Raw genomic sequence first — 18,241 nt, forward strand, 5'->3', positions numbered from 1 at the left:
AGATTTTTCAACAAATATTTCCTGTGGATATTTTATTTGCTTCCAAGTAAGTCATATCTTCCTTCAGTCCGTTGATAGCCCACTGTTTTGAATACTGCATCAGCTCTCCCAGGACTGGAATCCTGATTTGTTTTTTAACTATTAGATTTCTTTTTTTTTTTTTTTTTTTCTCAATCAAATGAACTTCTGTATCTTAGAAAAGGTACAAAGGGTTTGAAAAATCCCCTTCCATTTCTGTCCATTGGGGGGCGTCTTTTAAACTGAAGTAATACCTTACAGATCTAAGCAGAGCAGCCCAATAATACGCTGATGAAGGTTCTCAGTCATCCAGGTCATAGTCATTCCGTAAAAATTCAAAAAAATATCCACTGGACTTGGTTTTCAAGATTTGAAGACGTTTCGCCACCTCTCCAGGAAGCTTTCTCAATTCAAATGTCTGGATCCGCAGTGAGTTTGAGTCTTATATAGACAAAGCCTTGTATTGCTTGGAAACATGCAAATGGTAACCGATGAATGGGTCGTTTAGTCCCATCGTTAGCCTGTAATATCTGATTTCCTTGCTGATTTGATCAAATCAGCAAGGAAATCCAAAAGACACGCAACAGAAGACAGCGATGGGAAAAAAATTAAACGCAAAAACATCACAATCCCTTATGTTGCTGGAGTGTCTGAAAAGCTCAAGAGGATTTTCTCCAAACACGAGATCCCAGTACATTTCAAGCCAAACCAAACCCTTAAACAGAGGCTAGTGCATCCTAAAGATAAAACCCCCAGACCGAATATGAGCGGAGTGGTATATGCTGTTCAGTGCAGCGAGGAATGCTCTGATCTTTACATTGGCGAAAACAAAACAACCTCTCCACAGACGCATGGCCCAACACGAAGAGCGGCCGCCTCTGGACAAGACTCCGCAGTACACCTACACCTTTTGGACAAAGGACATTCTTTTGAGGACCAGAATGTCCATATTCTAGATAAAGAAAATAGGTGGTTTGAGAGGGGCGTGAAGGAAGCCATCTATGTTAAGAGAGAAAAAACAACTTTAAACAGAGGTGGTGGACTCAGATTCCAGCTTCCAAAAACATACAATTCAATCATAGACATGATCCCTTCCAGATATCACCAAACCCCCCACCCCATTACAGAGGAACGAGGGACTTACCCGCTCCAGCCGGTGAACAATACCTCCTTAACGACCAACCCTTAACAATCATAGACAGGTTTCAGGTATTACAGGAGACAATCCCCCCCTTAATGGCAATCCCCCCTTTAACGACCGACCCCTAGAATCATAGACAGGTTCAGATATTACAGGCTAACGATGGGACTAAATGACCCATTCATCGGTTACCATTTGCATGTTTCCAAGCGATACAAGGCTTTGTCTATATAAGACTCAAACTCACTGCGGATCCAGACATTTGAATTGAGAAAGCTTCCTGGAGAGGTGGCGAAACGTCTTCAAATCTTGAAAACCAAGTCCAGTGGATATTTTTTTGAATTTTTACGGAAAGCCCAATAATACCATACTATATTTGGGCACATTAGGTTTCCTTCATTGTTAGGTAAATTATTTAAGGAAAGTTTTATTCTAGCACGTTTTTGACCCACAAGAAATTCAGAAGCATTTTGTTTTACTTTTTAAACCAGTCTGCAGGATTGGTAAATAATCTGAAAAACATGTTTTAGTTTTGGAAGTATCATCATTTTTTTAAATATTAATTCAACCTAACAGGGACATTGGAAGATTCATCCATCTCTTAAAATGATCAATTATTTCATTAGTTATGGAATCATATTTGAATTTAACAAGTGAATCTAAATTTGGAAGAATCTGTATTCCTAAATAATTAAACTTTGAGACTGATTTAAATGGTGAAATGACTGCAGGCAAATAATCTCTCTCTCCTTTTCGTCCAGCATTTTATTTTGTTGATTTCATAACCTGAAATTAGATCAAACTCACCAGTCGAGTTTATCAAAGCAGGGATAGATGAATTGAGACCTGAAAGAAACATAATTTTATCCTCTGCATATACGAAAGCCTATGTTCTTCCTAACCTATTGAAATTCCAGCTATATGAGAGTGTTTAAAAGAAAGTAAATTGTAAGGGGAATTTGGGCCATTTATTTTTTACAAAAGTCTAATAAGCCTAAGTCTCTGATAAATGTTAGAATTTGCTCTAAACATCTATGATTAAATGTTATGACATTTCAAAACTGGTGAAGACTAGATTATACAATTGATTGGAGATAAGTACTTTATTTTTACCATGATAGGAGAATCTAGTATCTAGTATACTCTGTATTGGCACAAGCGTTTGTCAATCCAAATAATTAAATTGAGATATTTCAATTGCTTCCCTGGCTGCAGCATTCAGGCATGCAGAGGATTTATGGAACTGTTTTTGAAGGAAATGGTCGCTCTCAGGAGCTCAGTGAATACATGTTTTGTACTATTACTGGATGACACTGTGTCCAGTCATGTACAATTTTCTTTTAAAAATAAAAAGCTAAGCAGTGACAGCTGTTAGTGCTTTATAAAAAACTGGAAGTGATTTGAAATTATTGGAACTCAGACTTAAAGGAAGAGGCAGCCTAAAACCAAAGAGAAAGCCCAGCAGATGCTGAGATTCCTGCCACACTGAGGTCATGAACTTTCTGTTGAGCCTTTTGCAACAGTCCTCCAAACTTCATGTGGCCTTTAGATTAGCTCAAGAATACATGCACGGAGAGCTTCAGGCAATGAGTCTCCATGGCAAAGCAGCTGCATCCAAGCATTACATCACCGTGTGCCATTGAAAGTGTCCGATGCAGCAGGCCAACACTGGACGTCAGCTTAGTTGTTCAATATTATAATCAACCATATTACTTAAGCATGAAAAGTCACTAATTGCAAATACTATTGGCAATAAAGTGTATTTTAAAAGGTGGTATATGTATATTTTAGTGCTTATTTTTCACAAACTGTGAAAATATTATGTTTGCCACCAGTGGTATCATAACTAGAAATCTAGTTTATTCACATACGAATATACATCTGAGAACAACAAAAAAATATGAACTGGTGCGACTCTGAGCTGTTCAAGGCCAACAAGTTTAAAAAAAAAAAAATCAAACATTCATCATTAATGAACAGCTCTATGTAAAAGTGCATAAATAAATCCAGCTGAAATGGTTGAAGAAACAGAGTTACTTGCTCCTTAAATACACCAAAGGCATCACTTTATATCACATACTTGATTCTTAGATTGATATTCTTAGACCCCAACCGTTCTCTGATCATCCAACCCTACTCTCTTTCGTTCTGCTCCAACTGGTTCGTGTTAGCAGCAGAACCTTGGATTTCACATTGTTACAGGGGGAGCTGGATGCCCTGTGGTCTCCACTCCACAGCATGCCCTCTCTGCACCAGCTGGGCAGGTCAATGAGCAGGTCAGTGGTAGGTATGTCAGCCTCTCCTCAGGGGTGCAGTGCAAAACACTTGGGTTTAATGAATTTTGGTCCATGACTTTGCGCTGCTCCCCTCAGAAAAGACTGCAGAATAAAAACTCCAATGCAAAAATCATTTCGTGCTTCCAATAGCTGCTGGAATATTGTTAGCTTGTTAGTTCCATCTGCTTTAAAACTAAACATAGCGTCATTTGTGTCTAGAAAAATAAAAGAATCAACAATGTTTGTGTTGTTACATCACACCATGAAACTTTACAGCCATATTATTCTCATAATGAATGAACACAAAGTATATAAACTTTATAAAGAATTTTTGATTACTTTCATCTTGTCGTTTGTGTACATTATTTGTTTGACATTGCTGAATCTGCATGCTAAAATTCTGCAATGGGTGACCCAAAAACAATGAAATTGAAATAGAGACTATTTAGAGTTTATGGATACATGTAAATTATACGTGAAAATGACAGAAGAGTTTTAAAAGGCACACATCTCCTCTTTATCTCTTTTTCAATTCCTCGTTTGCTGCTCAGTCATTTTAGGCATAAACTGATGTTTCCCAGCTGCTTCTCAGGTCATAATGAAAACATCAGCTTGTCGGTCTGTTTAACTTCCTATGCTTTGGACATCTAACATGAAAAAAAAAATATATCATGTCATATTCTATTTTCCCAGCTGTCTTCCGTCTCTCAGAGAGCTTTCTAGTAATCGCAGCCTTGACAACCTGGACTGCATTGGAGGACCAGGGGCTTTGGCACCATGGGATGAAGATGGCTTCAGTCAGGCTTGCAGCACCCTGGGCAGACGTAGTTGCATGGGACAGGTAAGAGATTTAGTTTTTTGTTTAATCTGTAAAAATAAAAATAAGTTATTTTAGCTTAAATAATAATATAACCCCCTAATATCAGCAGATTTTTTTTTATGTTATAATCTCATTTCTTATATAAGCATTGCATTCCCTGGCAGAATATTTTTTTGCACTAGAACCCCAAATGTCTGATAAAGATGGACTGAAGTAGTAAACAGGCACAATGGAAGCAACCCAGCAACTAGGTGATGACTCAACAGCTGGTGTTAGGCTGAACAATCAGGTAGCAGGGTCTAGGTTGAAGCAGTCAGATAATGGGTTAGGCTAGAAGGAGGCTTTGAGCAGGTAGATGACAGGGGCAGGCTTGAATAAGGCTTTGAGCAAGTAGATGATGGGGCAGGCTTGAACAAGGCTTTGAGCAGGTAGATGACAGGGGCAGACTTAAATAAGGCTTTGAGCAAGTAGATGATGGGGCAGGCTTGAACAAGGCTTTGAGCAGGTAGGTGATGGGGGAAGGCTGGAACAAGGCTTTGAGCAGGTAGATGACAGGGGCAGACTTAAATAAGGCTTTGAGCAAGTAGATGATGGGGCAGGCTTGAACAAGGCTTTGAGCAGGTAGGTGATGGGGGAAGGCTGGAACAAGGCTTTGAGCAGGTAGATGATGGGGCAGGCTGGAACAAGGCTTTGAGCAAGTAGGTGATAGGGGAAGGCTGGAACAAGGCTTTGAGCAGGTAGATGATGGGGCAGGCTTGAACAAGGCTTTGAGCAGGTAGGTGATGGGGAAGGCTGGAACAAGGCTTTGAGCAAGTAGGTGATGGGGGAAGGCTGGAACAACGCTTTGAGCAGGTAGATGATGGGGAAGGCTGGAACAAGGCTTTGAGCAGGTAGGTGATGGGGGAAGGCTGGAACAAGGCTTTGAGCAGGTAGATAATGGGGGCAGGCTTGAACAAGGCTTTGAGCAGGTAGATAATGGGGGCAGGCTTGAACAAGCTTTTGAGCAGGTAGGTGATGGGGAAGGCTGGAACAAGGCTTTGAGCAGGTAGATGATGGGGCAGGCTGGAACAAGGCTTTGAGTAGGTAGATAATGGGGAAGGCTGGAACAAGGCTTTGAGCAGGTAGGTGATGGGGGAAGGCTGGAACAAGGCTTTGAGCAGGTAGATGATGGGGCAGGCTGGAACATGGCTTTGAGCAGGTATCTGATGGGGCTGGAAGATGGTTTTGAACAGATGGAAGACGGCTGATGGCAAGCTTTGACCAGACTGGAGGAAGGTTGAACAAACTGTTGACAGAAAAAAGCAGTCCAGGATGTGAACAGAGTCAGAAGCCAGTGAGAATCCAGCGAGGGTAGGCAGGACAAAGGAAGGAAGGCAGTGCACACAATCACTGGACTTGTCCTTATAAAGGCAAAGGAGAGACAATCTGGCCAAGACTGAGAGAGGGAGATATTCATGGATATGATAAAGGCCGTGCAGAATGATGATCATTAGAAGAGTGGTAGGTAAATCTGCTCACTAATTAATATACCGGAACAAAACAAAGTGTGGTTAATAACCAGCTGGCCTAAAAACAATCAAACAGGTAGGATTCATGATCACTTACACGAAAACTCAATGAAACAGTTTACTGTTTCAGAGGTTTCTGTTACAAGTCTGTTAAAAGTCTATTACAAGTCATTCTAAATGCCTTTCTGCTTGTGCATAAAACAGCGGTTTTTGTTTCAAGTCTCATTTTTGTTGTTTCCATTTAAATAACTGATATAATGAGATTCCTCTGAACAAAGCATTCCCTGTTCACTGCTGTCTTGTATTAATGTAATTATGTCAAAAGACAAACGAGGGGACAATGAGCTATAGGTCTAATTTGTCCACTAACAGAGAAGACAATAGTTTGTCAAATAGAAGGTCAATCAGATAAGGATCGGCTGTGCAATCTTTTTCTAATTACCTCATTTTTTTCTCCACTTACTTTTGAGTTGCATGGTTTACAGTAGATTTAACGGTTAGAAGTTACTAGGTGAAAAGTGAGTTTGAAGTAAAAGAACAAACCAAAGGAAATGCTGTTGTCAAGCCTTATTTATGCCGCTTCACAGGCATCTACTAAAAATCTGTATTAGGTTAAATAGTCCAATGTCTGTAATTTCTCTGTCCAGTTGCGGGACTTGGAAAAAAGTCATCATTATGAAGACAGAAGCTCAGAGCCTACCTTCAGAGATTCCCGTCCGCAGGACATTTCGGAGCCTCCAGACATGCCCATGCCAACATGCTTCCGCTCCCGCAGCCACAGCTACCTTAGAGCTATCCAGGCTGGCTGCTCCCAAGATGACGACACCGCTTCCATAGACTCAGGCTGCTCTCCACCTCCGACTGACTCCTCCGTTCGCACGTATGGCACTGGCACTGGTAAGTGACTTTAAACTAAGCATAAAATATAGAAAACAGAGGTTCTGATATGGTCTATTGTAATAAAAACCTCTTAAATTACAAACCTGCTTGTTGTACTGTCCCACCCCACCCTCCTCCTTTATTACAAACACTTGGCCCAATTTCTTGCTGTCGTTTGTAATTTACTTTACATCTTTCCAATACTTTGCCCTTAAAGAGACAGTTTTCATCCAACTTTCCCTAAAGTATATTTAGTATATTTAGCTTAAATGCAGCTTTTGTACCCACACTAGACGACCTTTCTTCACAATGGAAGACATGGAAAGAACAGTTTTCATCTTACCTGATAGCCACTGGCTTGGATAGAGCTCCAAAGGAGAAACAACTTGCAATTTTTCTTCAGCGCTTTGGGACAGACAGACCACGCATCCTACCCCCACACACAGGTAACAACTCTAAACCTCTTCCCCTGAAAACATCCAGTCAGATAAAGTCCCATGGACTTCTAAATTATATTTAAAACAATAAAGTTAATTTGGACATCATCCTAAAGCATTGGTTCTTTCTTTATAAAAATAGCCACCCTAGTGAAAACATGTGTTCCCTAATAATACTGTAGCATTGACAGACATTTTTAAACAGGACTTTTTTGCATGAACTTAAAAAGAAATAAAAACTCCAAGCAGAAAGTTGCAGGTTTCACACAAACCATAACCTCCAACCCCCACTATGGGGGCTGCATGTTTAAAACTAAATGTTTTCTTTTATTTCTAATGTAATGTATATTATGGACTATATGGTGGCACAGTTTGTGGTACCTTTGCAGTACAAGAAGGCCCTAGGTTTAGATCCTGTTTGTTGGTCTTTCTACACGCTGTTTGTATGTTCTTTCTCTGTGCCTGTGCTGGTTCTCTCCAGGTACTAAGGCTTACCTTTAAGTTGATTGGTGACTTTATATTTCCTTAATGTTGGTGTGTTTCCGAGTTGCCCTGCAATGGACTTGACTTTTGCTTATAGTTTGCTGAGATAAGCGGGAAATGACCCTGACAGACATCCTTGGAAGATGGATGAATGGGTGATTTGTATATTGTACAACCTTTGTTATTCAGGTTTATGCTTAAATGTTTAAATGCTAAGATATGAGGGGCGTTCAATAACTAATGCCCCTGATAATTAATGACAATTGGCCCATAACCTATACCCAAAAGAAGCTTATGTATCACCAGAGGTACTTATGCCATTAGGAAAAGATATTTCAGGAAGTGGCACCTACAACTGCATAAAAGCAGTGAAAAAATACAAATAAAATTTCTGCCATAAGGCTGTGACTTTAATTCACTAAGTTTAGAGATAAAGCTAAAATATATATATATATATATATATATATATATATATATATATATATATATATATATATATATATATATATATATGCATGTGAAAGATGAAGAGTTTGTCCTGTAAGCGTTTCATACCAACAATCATCCACCATGTGGCGCTCTTTCTCCTTTTTTTTTTTTTGGAAATTATTTTACATCAAAGATGCCGTCGTTATAAAATATCTCACTCCATTGTTTTTTAAATGTTCTTATAGTCTATTTTTGCACATTCTACTCAGACTGCTTCAGATGTTTTTCTTTCTTTCCTTCCTTTTTTATTTTACATTTTCAGTTGATTTTTAGCGATTTGTAAAAATGGCCTTTGGAGTAAAGTAGATTGTTTTTTTGTTTTTTTTTGTTTTGTTTTTTTTTTTTTTTGTTTATGTCCGCTTTACCTTTATTGAAAATGACGACCTATAAAAACAAGTAGCTAAAGTGTGTAAAATTATCTAAACAAGCTGTGGCAATTTGCAAAATGTGTCCATTTCATGTTTCATCAGGTCAGTTTCAAAACACATCTAGATCTTGCTAAGGTGCCATTTGGGCCTCTGAACATTTAATTAAATAATAACAAGCAATTTGTCTCAGAAAACAAAAGCAAACAGAAAATGCTGCCAGTGTGGCAAAAATCTCGGATTCGCGCGGGCGTAAAGGTCTAATTTCAGAGGCGTCCCTGAAGGCACCACACAATGCCTCCTCCCATAGGAGAGCCTCCCCAAACAAACACAGACAAACCTCCATAGCCGCTTCTGTCCGACTTTAGTAGCAGGTTAAATGAATGGCTGCACTATTACAGCTGCTATTTAATATAGTTTACTTTTAATAATTACATGCGACGCTTGTCTCTGTCAGAAAAAGGAGGGTAAGTAGGTTTCTCACATTATTTTCTATTTTATTCTACTACTAACAAGATTGTCACAAACACTGTTCTATAGTTTAACTCTGAGCAAGAAGAATGAGATGCAGGATTGTCTTGTAAAATACTTCAGCGCTCTGTTTGAAGGTTTCATTGCTGTATATTTGAAGGCATCTCCTCATTGGTGCTATTAACAGATTCATACTTTGCATCTCATTATTTATGATTTTCTTTGGGTTTTATAGTAGGAAAATGTCCTAAAACGTTATTCTAAATCTGTTTATATGTTGCTTTATTGATAGAAACTATATTTAAGGAGTCATGCAATAAACAAGCATTTCAGGAGTTCACCTGCTGGACAAAATATGTGCATCTTAGGAAATTACTTAGATTATTTTTTTTTTTTTTAAGTGATTTTAAATATAAAACTATTTTATTGAGGAAATCATCACTGGTTTTAATAAAGGACACAGTAAGATGCACCAATCGCATGTTTTATGGCAAATTTGTGATGATTCTAATTAAATATTATAAGTAATAACATTCACAAAAGACCTGTACCAACATGCGTTAGATAGTTTTCTTTCTTTTTTAAAACAAGAGCACAATAAATCAGTCATTATTTTGCCAATGGAACAAGACAATTTACATTTAAAATAAGAAACAAAATTGCATCTAGTGCATATTATCTAATTATCTTATTTTAAGAGTAAAAGCACTAATTCCATTGGAAAACCATCAGATTTACCTACCAATTTTCGGAAAGACCCGCCTTCTCCACTTTTAAACAAAAATGCACATGCACAACCCTTTACCCGCCTATTAAAAGGGTGTGAGAGCATGCACGAGCCCCCCGCTCCTCGTACAAACTCTGTTTAAAAGTTGCTGTTTGCATCGTTCATACAAGATCACTTTAAAAAGAAGATTTGCAATTTTTGCACCATGTTTTACTCACCATCGGTAAACGAAAATCTGGACAAACACATAGAATGGCCTTACATAAACCTATCACCAGAATGATTGATGATAAGAAGACCACTTATTTTGGTGATCCACCTGGAAAAAGAACATCCTTCGCTATACCATTAAAGGAATTGTTGTGGATGTTTTAATAGTACTGCCCTGAACACTTAAAAAGAAAATGCCTGTGAAAGAGCATGCATGACCCCATTTCTCCTCATGCACGCCCTGTTTAAAATGTGCTGTTCTCAATGCTCATATAACCTTACTGTGTCCATATACAGCGGGGACTATATGGTGGACTTTATAGCAAACTCAATTTACTGACTGTTCAGACAGATGATTGGTGCTTTTTGCCCCATTGGTGCCTGCGTCATCTTTGTTATTAGTCGCTGTGACAGCCTATGGCGACAGCGGGCCGCTGTGACAGCAAATCCCATAAAGCTTTGCGAATTGAGCTCTCAGCACAAAGCATTCTGGGATATATATATATATATATATATTAGAGATGTCCCGATCCAGGTTTTTGCACTTCCGATCCGATACTGATATTGTTTTTGGACTTCCGATCCGATACCGATACTGGCCGATACCAGCCTATCCGAGCATGTATTTAAGTTTAAGTTAAAGTTAAAGTATTTAGCCTTAGTTGTAAGACTCATGTTGAAAAGGGTTTTAGTACTCTTGATAACATCTAGCCAGCTAAATTAGGTGAGATTGAATAAAACACAATGATTGGTAACAACAAACTTATCTGTTTATTAAGAGATAAACACAAACTGGACAAAATTATGAATAGCAATCTGAAATTGCACAGTGAGCAGTAAAACCATAAACAGTTAAAGGTGCAAGTATTACTGTAAGTTTTAATAAAAATGCAAAACAGGGGAACACTGGCGCAAAATAGTGGAATGGATTGTTTCAATCGGCGAAACTGGAAAATACGGACCGGATTTTTTTTTAAAAACTGGATCAGCAGTCCATCCATCCATCCATCCATCCATCTTCCTCCGCTTATCCGGGGTCGGGTCGCGGGGGCAGCAGCTTAAGAAGGGAGGCCCAGACTTCCCTCTCCCCAGCCACTTCTTCCAGCTCTTCAGGAGGAACCCCAAGGCGTTGGATCGGCTGTCTGGATCGGCAGTCTGGATCGGCATTTTACATGCTTTGCCGATACGCATTTTTTTGCCAATATCGGCGTCCCGATCCGATACGTGGATCGGATCGGGACAAGCCTAAAATATATATATATATATATATATATATATATATATGGGGCATTTTTTTTACACATCTTGAAATATACTATTGAATATCAAACTTGTTAAATTGTTAAATCACTAATTGGTTTGACTATAGGGGGATCTTAACAAACCTTTCTGCAAATAATTATTATGGATAGACTTTACATCAGTAAGGTGATGCATTTTATAAGGGGTGTACAACTTTTTTTATTTCCGATGGGATATAAATATTGCAGCTTTCAGAATTGGCCGATACCGATGTTGACACAATACGATATTTATATGAATCATAACAGCTTCTGTTTCTTATTTTATACTATGGATTGTTGGAGAAAAAAAAGCAAGATCAAGTAATATTACTATATAACGAACAGGCGTGTTGGCCTCCTGTAGGGGTCGGCAACCCAAACTGCTCAAAGAGGACCAAAAAAAACCAAAACACAAATCTGTCTTGAGATGCAAAAATGTAAAAGTCATATATAAGCCTTGTATGGCAACATGGGGTCTAAGTGTACTAGCTCACTATGAAAAAAGGACTACACTGGCTTAAATATATAATAAGCATTCATAATTAAATGTTTATCCTGGAACAAATGTCACATAGTAGCATGAAGTGAGTGAGGAGCAGTGAACGCTCTCACTGTGTCATTTTTTGGAAGTCCAAGTCAAGTCTGAAGTCTTGAGAGCTCAAGTCCAAGTCAAGTCTCAAATCTATTTGCGTGCTCGCTTGTTTCTCCTTGTGTTTTCATCTCCTTCACTGAGGTGGTATAGCTTAAAGGTCACTATTAAATCTATGGAATGATCATTATCTTAAACTGCTACATGACTGTGTGCAGGTAAGGCGAGCGCCGATCAGTCAAGTTATTAAAACAAAAAACGCTTAAAAATATATATATTGTTCACAAGTCGGAAATTGCGAGTCTCGGACAAGTCTGAAGTCCTTAAAATGCAAGTCTAAGTTGAGTCTGAAGTCATTAAATATGCGACTTAAGTGCGACTCGAGTACAAGTCACAACCTCGAGTCCCCATCTCTGCCGGGCGCTGCTTCACCGCTCGGCTCAGGGTTTGTTGCATTGATGAAATTCTAGAAAGATAGTAATCTTTCTAACAAAGTAATCTTTCTATGGTGGACGTGTTTCTGTTGGGAGGAGTTGCTTGAGTCATGAGGAACCGAGCAGGAAGTGACATCCATCAAAGCAGAGCTCTCTAACCTCAAAATCAGACATCCCACATCAGTGATCCTTGGGGTTATTTTTTATTTTTATTTTGAAATTTTGGGGAAGAATGAAAAAAAAAATGTACATACCTGCATAAAATCGTTACCTGTTTGATCTGTGAACGGTTTTCCATGCTTGCAACAAAACTAGCAGCAGTAGTGGAGTTTGGAGATGCCACCCACTTCCTAAATCTACCTTTGCTCTCCTCTAAATTATCCAGAAGTTCTGCAGTCGCACTTTTTCTTTCACTCCCAACTTTGTGATCGGATGCAAATTTAGCAGTCTTCCCTGGAAATGTCCTTCCGAATTACTCTTTTTATTTTCTTTCGCATTGATACGGTAATTAAGCAAATTTTTCGGTCCATTCTTCTTTGAATCCTCTGTTCTCATCAGCTATCTTCCTTTTTTCCTTTTGGGATCCATGGTCCCACACATTGCCACTGCTTTTTTTTGCCTGGCACCACGGCACGCTGAAACATGTGTTGCAGGCTATGGCCACTGATCTCTGTGGCTATGCAGTAAATTTACATGCTGGATGTGCAGCATCAACACTGAAGGTGCAGTTGGCAGCCATTTCAGGCATAATGATATTGAAGGTGGATGGGTTGGGGCAAATAATTTGGTGTCACCGTTCCTCCAGAGTGCATGGAGGGTGCACCCACATTACAGAGGCCGGCAGCAGCCTGGGACCTCTTATGTTTGTTGAGGGGCCCTGAGTGGTCTGCCTTTTGAGCGGATGTGTGCTTCCCCACTGAAATCAGTTTTTATAAAGACTGCTTTTCTTTAAAAACTGCTAAGAGGGTCAGACAGATGGGTCCTGAGTGAAATATCGACTTTCTTCCCAAGGTTCTAACCGGGGCTACGTGAATTCAGCGGGCCTACTGGCCTCCCCCGTTTCAGTCCGAGAAACAAAGGTTGGGAACAGAGGGTTGCAACTACAGCCCTGATTAATCCATTACAGTAGAAGTAAACCGTTGTCCACGCTTCAGTAACAGTAAAGACCTGCGACTGTGGACTCTGAACAAGCAGAATTTCATGGTCATGAAAACAATGAAATCCTTGAGTGAAACCTGCTGGTTTTTAGTGCAAAGGAAAATCTAAATAAGACTGCAATTTAAAAAGTAAACAGCAATTTTGATCTTTGAAAAAATCATTCAGACCTACCAAATGACATTGATTTCAAAATCTCTAGTCAGCTTTTATAATCCTTTTTTCACCGTTTTGTGTCTTCTATACCAGGCATTCCCAAACTCGGTCCTCAAGGCCCACTGTCCTGCAGGTTTTGGAGGTTTCTCTGCTTCAGCACAGCTGGTTATATTGATTGCAGTAGACCAAAAGCCTGTTAATCAGCTTTCAATTAAAATCAGCTGTGCTGGAGCAAGGAAACCTCTCAAACCTGCAGGACAGGGGGCCTTGAGGACCGAGTTTGGGGATGCCTGTTCTATACCAAATCTTAGCTTTATCTATTACATGTACTGTACCTATTACCTGACTGTATCAGTTTATTTATATAATTATTTATTCTTTAATATAGTTAGTAAGTTCATAAACCTAGAAAAGGCCGTTTGAACACATTCTAGAACAGATACTAATTTATAATTGACCTTATTTTCTGACTTAAGGAAAATAAGAACTTTCTTTCAACAGTTTTGGCATTTTTGCCCAAACCCTGACTACTCAGCAGAAGTCTCAAGTTTTGGTAAGTTGGACCAGAGCAGCAGAGCTTTTAAATGTGCTTTTTGTGGTACAGTGAGTGGAGTTTTTATAAATTGTTTTCACCTCCTGGAAAATCTTGAAGCCAGTTTTTTTTTTTTTAGCTTGGCTGGAAAACTGTTTGTGATCCAGAGATTACAGTAGACAGCTGAATCTCTATCCCAATGGCACCAAAGCAGTTTCCACACTGCCCACTCTGGATTCCTCTGAGGTTATCTCAACATAAAAGCACTTTTTTGTGTTTTTCATTTAAATTCACCTACAATGAGAAACTGCAGTCAATTTTTGCTGAGCTGCTCTTCTGTTTCAATTTGTATGATTAAAGCTTCATAGTGTTTGGCTTAATGTCTGATCGTTATTTTTCGTCAGGTTTAGTAACATTTAGACTGGGATTACCGTACTACTGTTGCTTATAGCTGATGCTCGTGCAGAGATGGACTTTAGGCATCCCCAGCTGTGTTAAGTCAAGCAGATGTTTCACAGGAAACTCTGATTATAAAAAATAAAAAAAATGCCGGTTATGCTGTTTGTCTGGCATGTTTTTTTTTTTGTCTTTTGTTTTTTTGCTAGAAGTGCATATTTTGACAGGTTGTGCCACAAATTCATCATGAATCTGATGTTTTTAGGTTACCTGCCTCCTCTGCTGCACTCTCGGCTCATTAGTGTCGTTGCTCTATGAGAACAGTGGGTACATGCTGTTAAACTTCAATCCTCTGTATAACCGGTCTGATCTCTCATGTGGTTGATCTGTGCATGTCATTGTTAGGCCTGTGGTTAGATGGATCTCCACACCATCAAGCTCCCAAAGACAATGGACAAAATAACAGCCAAGGGCAGCTCTTAGCAACAAGCGCTTTAATATCTGGTCAATCGGGGTAAATCCTCCAACCGGTCATATTGTAATGTTTTACCTTCATTACATGGCCTTTTCTGTTGAACGCTATACTGTATGACTCTGAAGAGTTTGCATTTTATTTAGCTATTGAAAAAATAAATACATTATTCGTTCTACCCTCTCACTGTTTGATGACCAGTTGTATTCTTGTAAGCTACTTTGCCACGCTATCTCATGTTTAATCTCTGATGCTAATGTGAACTATTCATTTACGGCTTATTTGTGTGGATAAAGCACACTGGGATTCTGTTTCCCATCAATTTCAGCATCACCTTTCCCCAAAATGTAGCTGAGGGGTGAAATGAGCTTTCTCTGCAGGGAGGTTGGGATCTCTCTTAGAAGTATACTGGGTGAGGGGCTCGGCCACCCCTGGAGAGGGAGTAGTGCTGCTTCTCCTCCACATCGAGAGGAGTAAGCTGAGGCGGCATCCGCTCCCTGGATGCCTCTCTTCAGCCATGTCCTAAAAGGAGGAGGTCCAGGAGACGACCCGGGACACGCTGGAGGGACTATGTCTCCCTGCAGGTCCTTGAATGCCTGGGATATCCTTAGAGGAGATGGAGGAGGTGCCTGGCTGGTGGAGGAGGTGCTGCTCCAGTAATCTGGTCCAACAGATGTTGTTGCAATGATCTGAAACTTCTAATAAAAATTATAAAATTGTAAGTAAAACAAATCAGTTAATGTTTCTTAAAATAAAATGTAAACATTCTGATTTAAAGTTCTATCGTTAAACACTGAAGGTCAGTTCTAAAGTGCTGCCATCCATCTGCCCGTAATTCGAAACCTGCTTTGTCCTGTCAGCTCACCATCTGTAAAGTTGTTGTGGAATGAAGACCTTCCTGCAGTCTGGATATGGGCCAGCTCGGGTGTGGTTTGGGTGTCATCCCAGGTGTTGAGTGATGATATCAGTGTCTGTTCTTTACTACTATTCGAAGCTTAATGAATTGGCTCAGTGTAGTATTTCCTGTTGTCGGTGACACCTGCAGATTATTCAGAGCTCAGGTGTTTGACAAATGCTGCAGAGCGTGTCAGTGGGAAATATGTTGTTTCAGATTCCCAGACCGTTTATGCAACATATTTCCAACTGCCATAAATATGCAGGCTACTCGGCAAGCTGGAGTAGAAACTACTTCATAAATGTTTAATGAAGGATGGTGTCAATCAAAAGCTGAAGTTTATGAACAAGTAAAGCAAGTGGCAAAGCGCACTTTAGTTTTTAATGTTTCTTATGCTCAGTGGGAATACTAATTCTTCTTGAATAATCTTTAACAGTTAGCGGGGATTGAGGTCGTTTGAGTTGGGTGTTTGGTACCATTGCATACTATGTAGAAATAAAGCTGACAAAACATTTTGTTGAACAACAAGCCTTTAGTTTGAGTGCTTTCACTGCAAATCACATGTTCACTTCCGAACCTTTTCAAACTCTTTGACGCGTTAAGATCTTTTGATTGCAGCTTGCATGATAGAGGAAATCAGTGCTTCAGCCAAAAAGTAAAAGACATTTTGTTTGCTAAAATACTGTAAAGTAAAATAGCAGGAATGAATGACTGACAGAATGTGCAGCTCTGCATGTTAGAGCCAAGGCCCAAACAGCAGTAAAAACACACACAGATGAAGCAGAGCAACGCTGAGGAGTAGCAGCAGACACAATGGATAATTTAAGAACTTCAAGACACTACCTGATTTGTAATTTATTTCCACCTTAGAATCTGCAATATTAGAATATACCGTATGTAGAATATATGTTTACATTAGGGATGCACGATATAATCGGCCCCCTATCGGTATCGGCCTTAAAACTGAATATCGGACATCGGCCACCCCACCGATATTTAACCCGATATTTGATCAGCTTCTGAGTTTCTAAAGTCTAAAAAAAAAAAAAAATACTACTTCTTCTTCTTCCTCAAAAACTTCTTTTTTAAAGACTTAAAAACTTCTAAAGACGAGGGAAAAAATATTGATACATTAAAATTAGGGCTGGGCGATAATTCAATAACGATATATATCGATCGATAGACGTGTGGCGCAATAGAAAAAAAGAGGGTCGATAAAAGTTTGATAAAAAAGAAACGAAGTTTTCCTTCCTTCTCATTGTAGCCTAGCATGTAGGTTTATGCTAGTCACTGCTTCCTCCCAACCAATCACAATCGCGGACCCAGGCATGTCGTCACCAAGCGCCGCCCTCTCAAACCACAACACAGAGCACATGAAGATGTCGCAGCAAGGAGAGGCGGAGGAAATTGTTCCAAAGAAAGGTTTTTGTAGTTCGGCAGTTTGGCAGTATTTCGGTCATGGCAAGTCGGACCAAAAACAAACCACAGTCATCTGGAAAATGTGTCGGGAACCAGTGAAAACGAAGTCTGATAACGAAACCAACTTTTTTTTATCATCTCAGCCACTCACAGCCGCAGGAGTAAGAGCTGTGTAGGCCCCGGTGCGGCTCTCCTCCGAGGAATCTTCGGAAAATATATATATATTTTCAGTTCTGGGCAGTTTCCCACGTAGTTCTAACAATTGAGATAAAAATGCTGAGGGGCCGGCAGCAACTTCAAAGTGATAACTCAGGTTAAAGCAGGAAACGGGGGCGGCGGCGGGGCATTTATTTATTTGTTATATTTATTTTGGTCACTTTTCTGGTCACTTTAGTTTATTCTTTGTCAGTATTTAATAACATAACTCAGGTCTCTTAAGTTATTTTTCTTTAAAACAATTCTGTTATAGTTAAAAAAGTTGGTTAAATAAAGATTTAATTCGAAGTCTGTGTTTGTGTTTTTTATTAAAATTAAATCATATAGATAGATAGATAGATAGATAGATAGATAGATAGATAGATAGATAGATAGATGTAGTTTATTTATCTCAAGCTGGGAAATTGCAGTGTAGCAGCAGCTTTACACATAGTGACAGTCACAACACAATGAGATAAGAAAAGTAAAAATAACATAACATCCACACGTATTTACATTAGCAATATTATAAAAAGTCCAGGCAGAGCTGCACATAAAATATGGTTTCAAATCTTTTCAATAATTATCGATATCGATCAATATGCATTTTTTTTTATCGATAAGCTTTTTTTCTATATCGCCCAGCCCTAATTAAAATATCCCAATATCTTCATATGCTGATATATTGTCATTTAAAAACACCATATCAACCTCTTTTACTAATGAAATATTGCTATATGTCATCGTTATGCTACGAAATCTCCCGAAAATTCACGAAATTTTGCCATATTTTTATATGTTGATATATTGACGCGGTATCGATCTATTTTACTAACAAAATCTCACAAGAATTTGCAAAATATCACGAGAGTTTGTAACAGAATGATGAAA

At 39.1% G+C, this 18,241-nt stretch overlaps 1 protein-coding gene across 4 annotated transcripts in view; it reads left to right on the forward strand.

Annotated features, from left to right (window-relative positions):
- The window catches only part of dlgap4b (discs, large (Drosophila) homolog-associated protein 4b), a 136,523-nt gene that overhangs the window by 101,717 nt on the left and 16,565 nt on the right, over positions 1-18,241 (forward strand). For 2 of the 4 annotated variants that reach the window (XM_038301764.1, XM_038301766.1), the window contains 3 exons: positions 4,129-4,276; positions 6,411-6,660; positions 6,936-7,088. In XM_038301764.1, coding sequence (XP_038157692.1) covers positions 4,129-4,276; positions 6,411-6,660; positions 6,936-7,088 — 551 coding nt within the window. Of the gene's footprint in view, positions 1-3,333; positions 3,436-4,128; positions 4,277-6,410; positions 6,661-6,935; positions 7,089-18,241 lie in introns of all 4 variants that reach the window. The other 2 variants (XM_038301767.1, XM_038301765.1) reach the window with 2 other exon arrangements.

This window comes from Cyprinodon tularosa, unplaced genomic scaffold, assembly GCF_016077235.1.
Source record: "Cyprinodon tularosa strain WSP-4 unplaced genomic scaffold, ASM1607723v1 ctg473, whole genome shotgun sequence".
NCBI classification, from domain to species: Eukaryota; Metazoa; Chordata; class Actinopteri; order Cyprinodontiformes; family Cyprinodontidae; genus Cyprinodon; species Cyprinodon tularosa.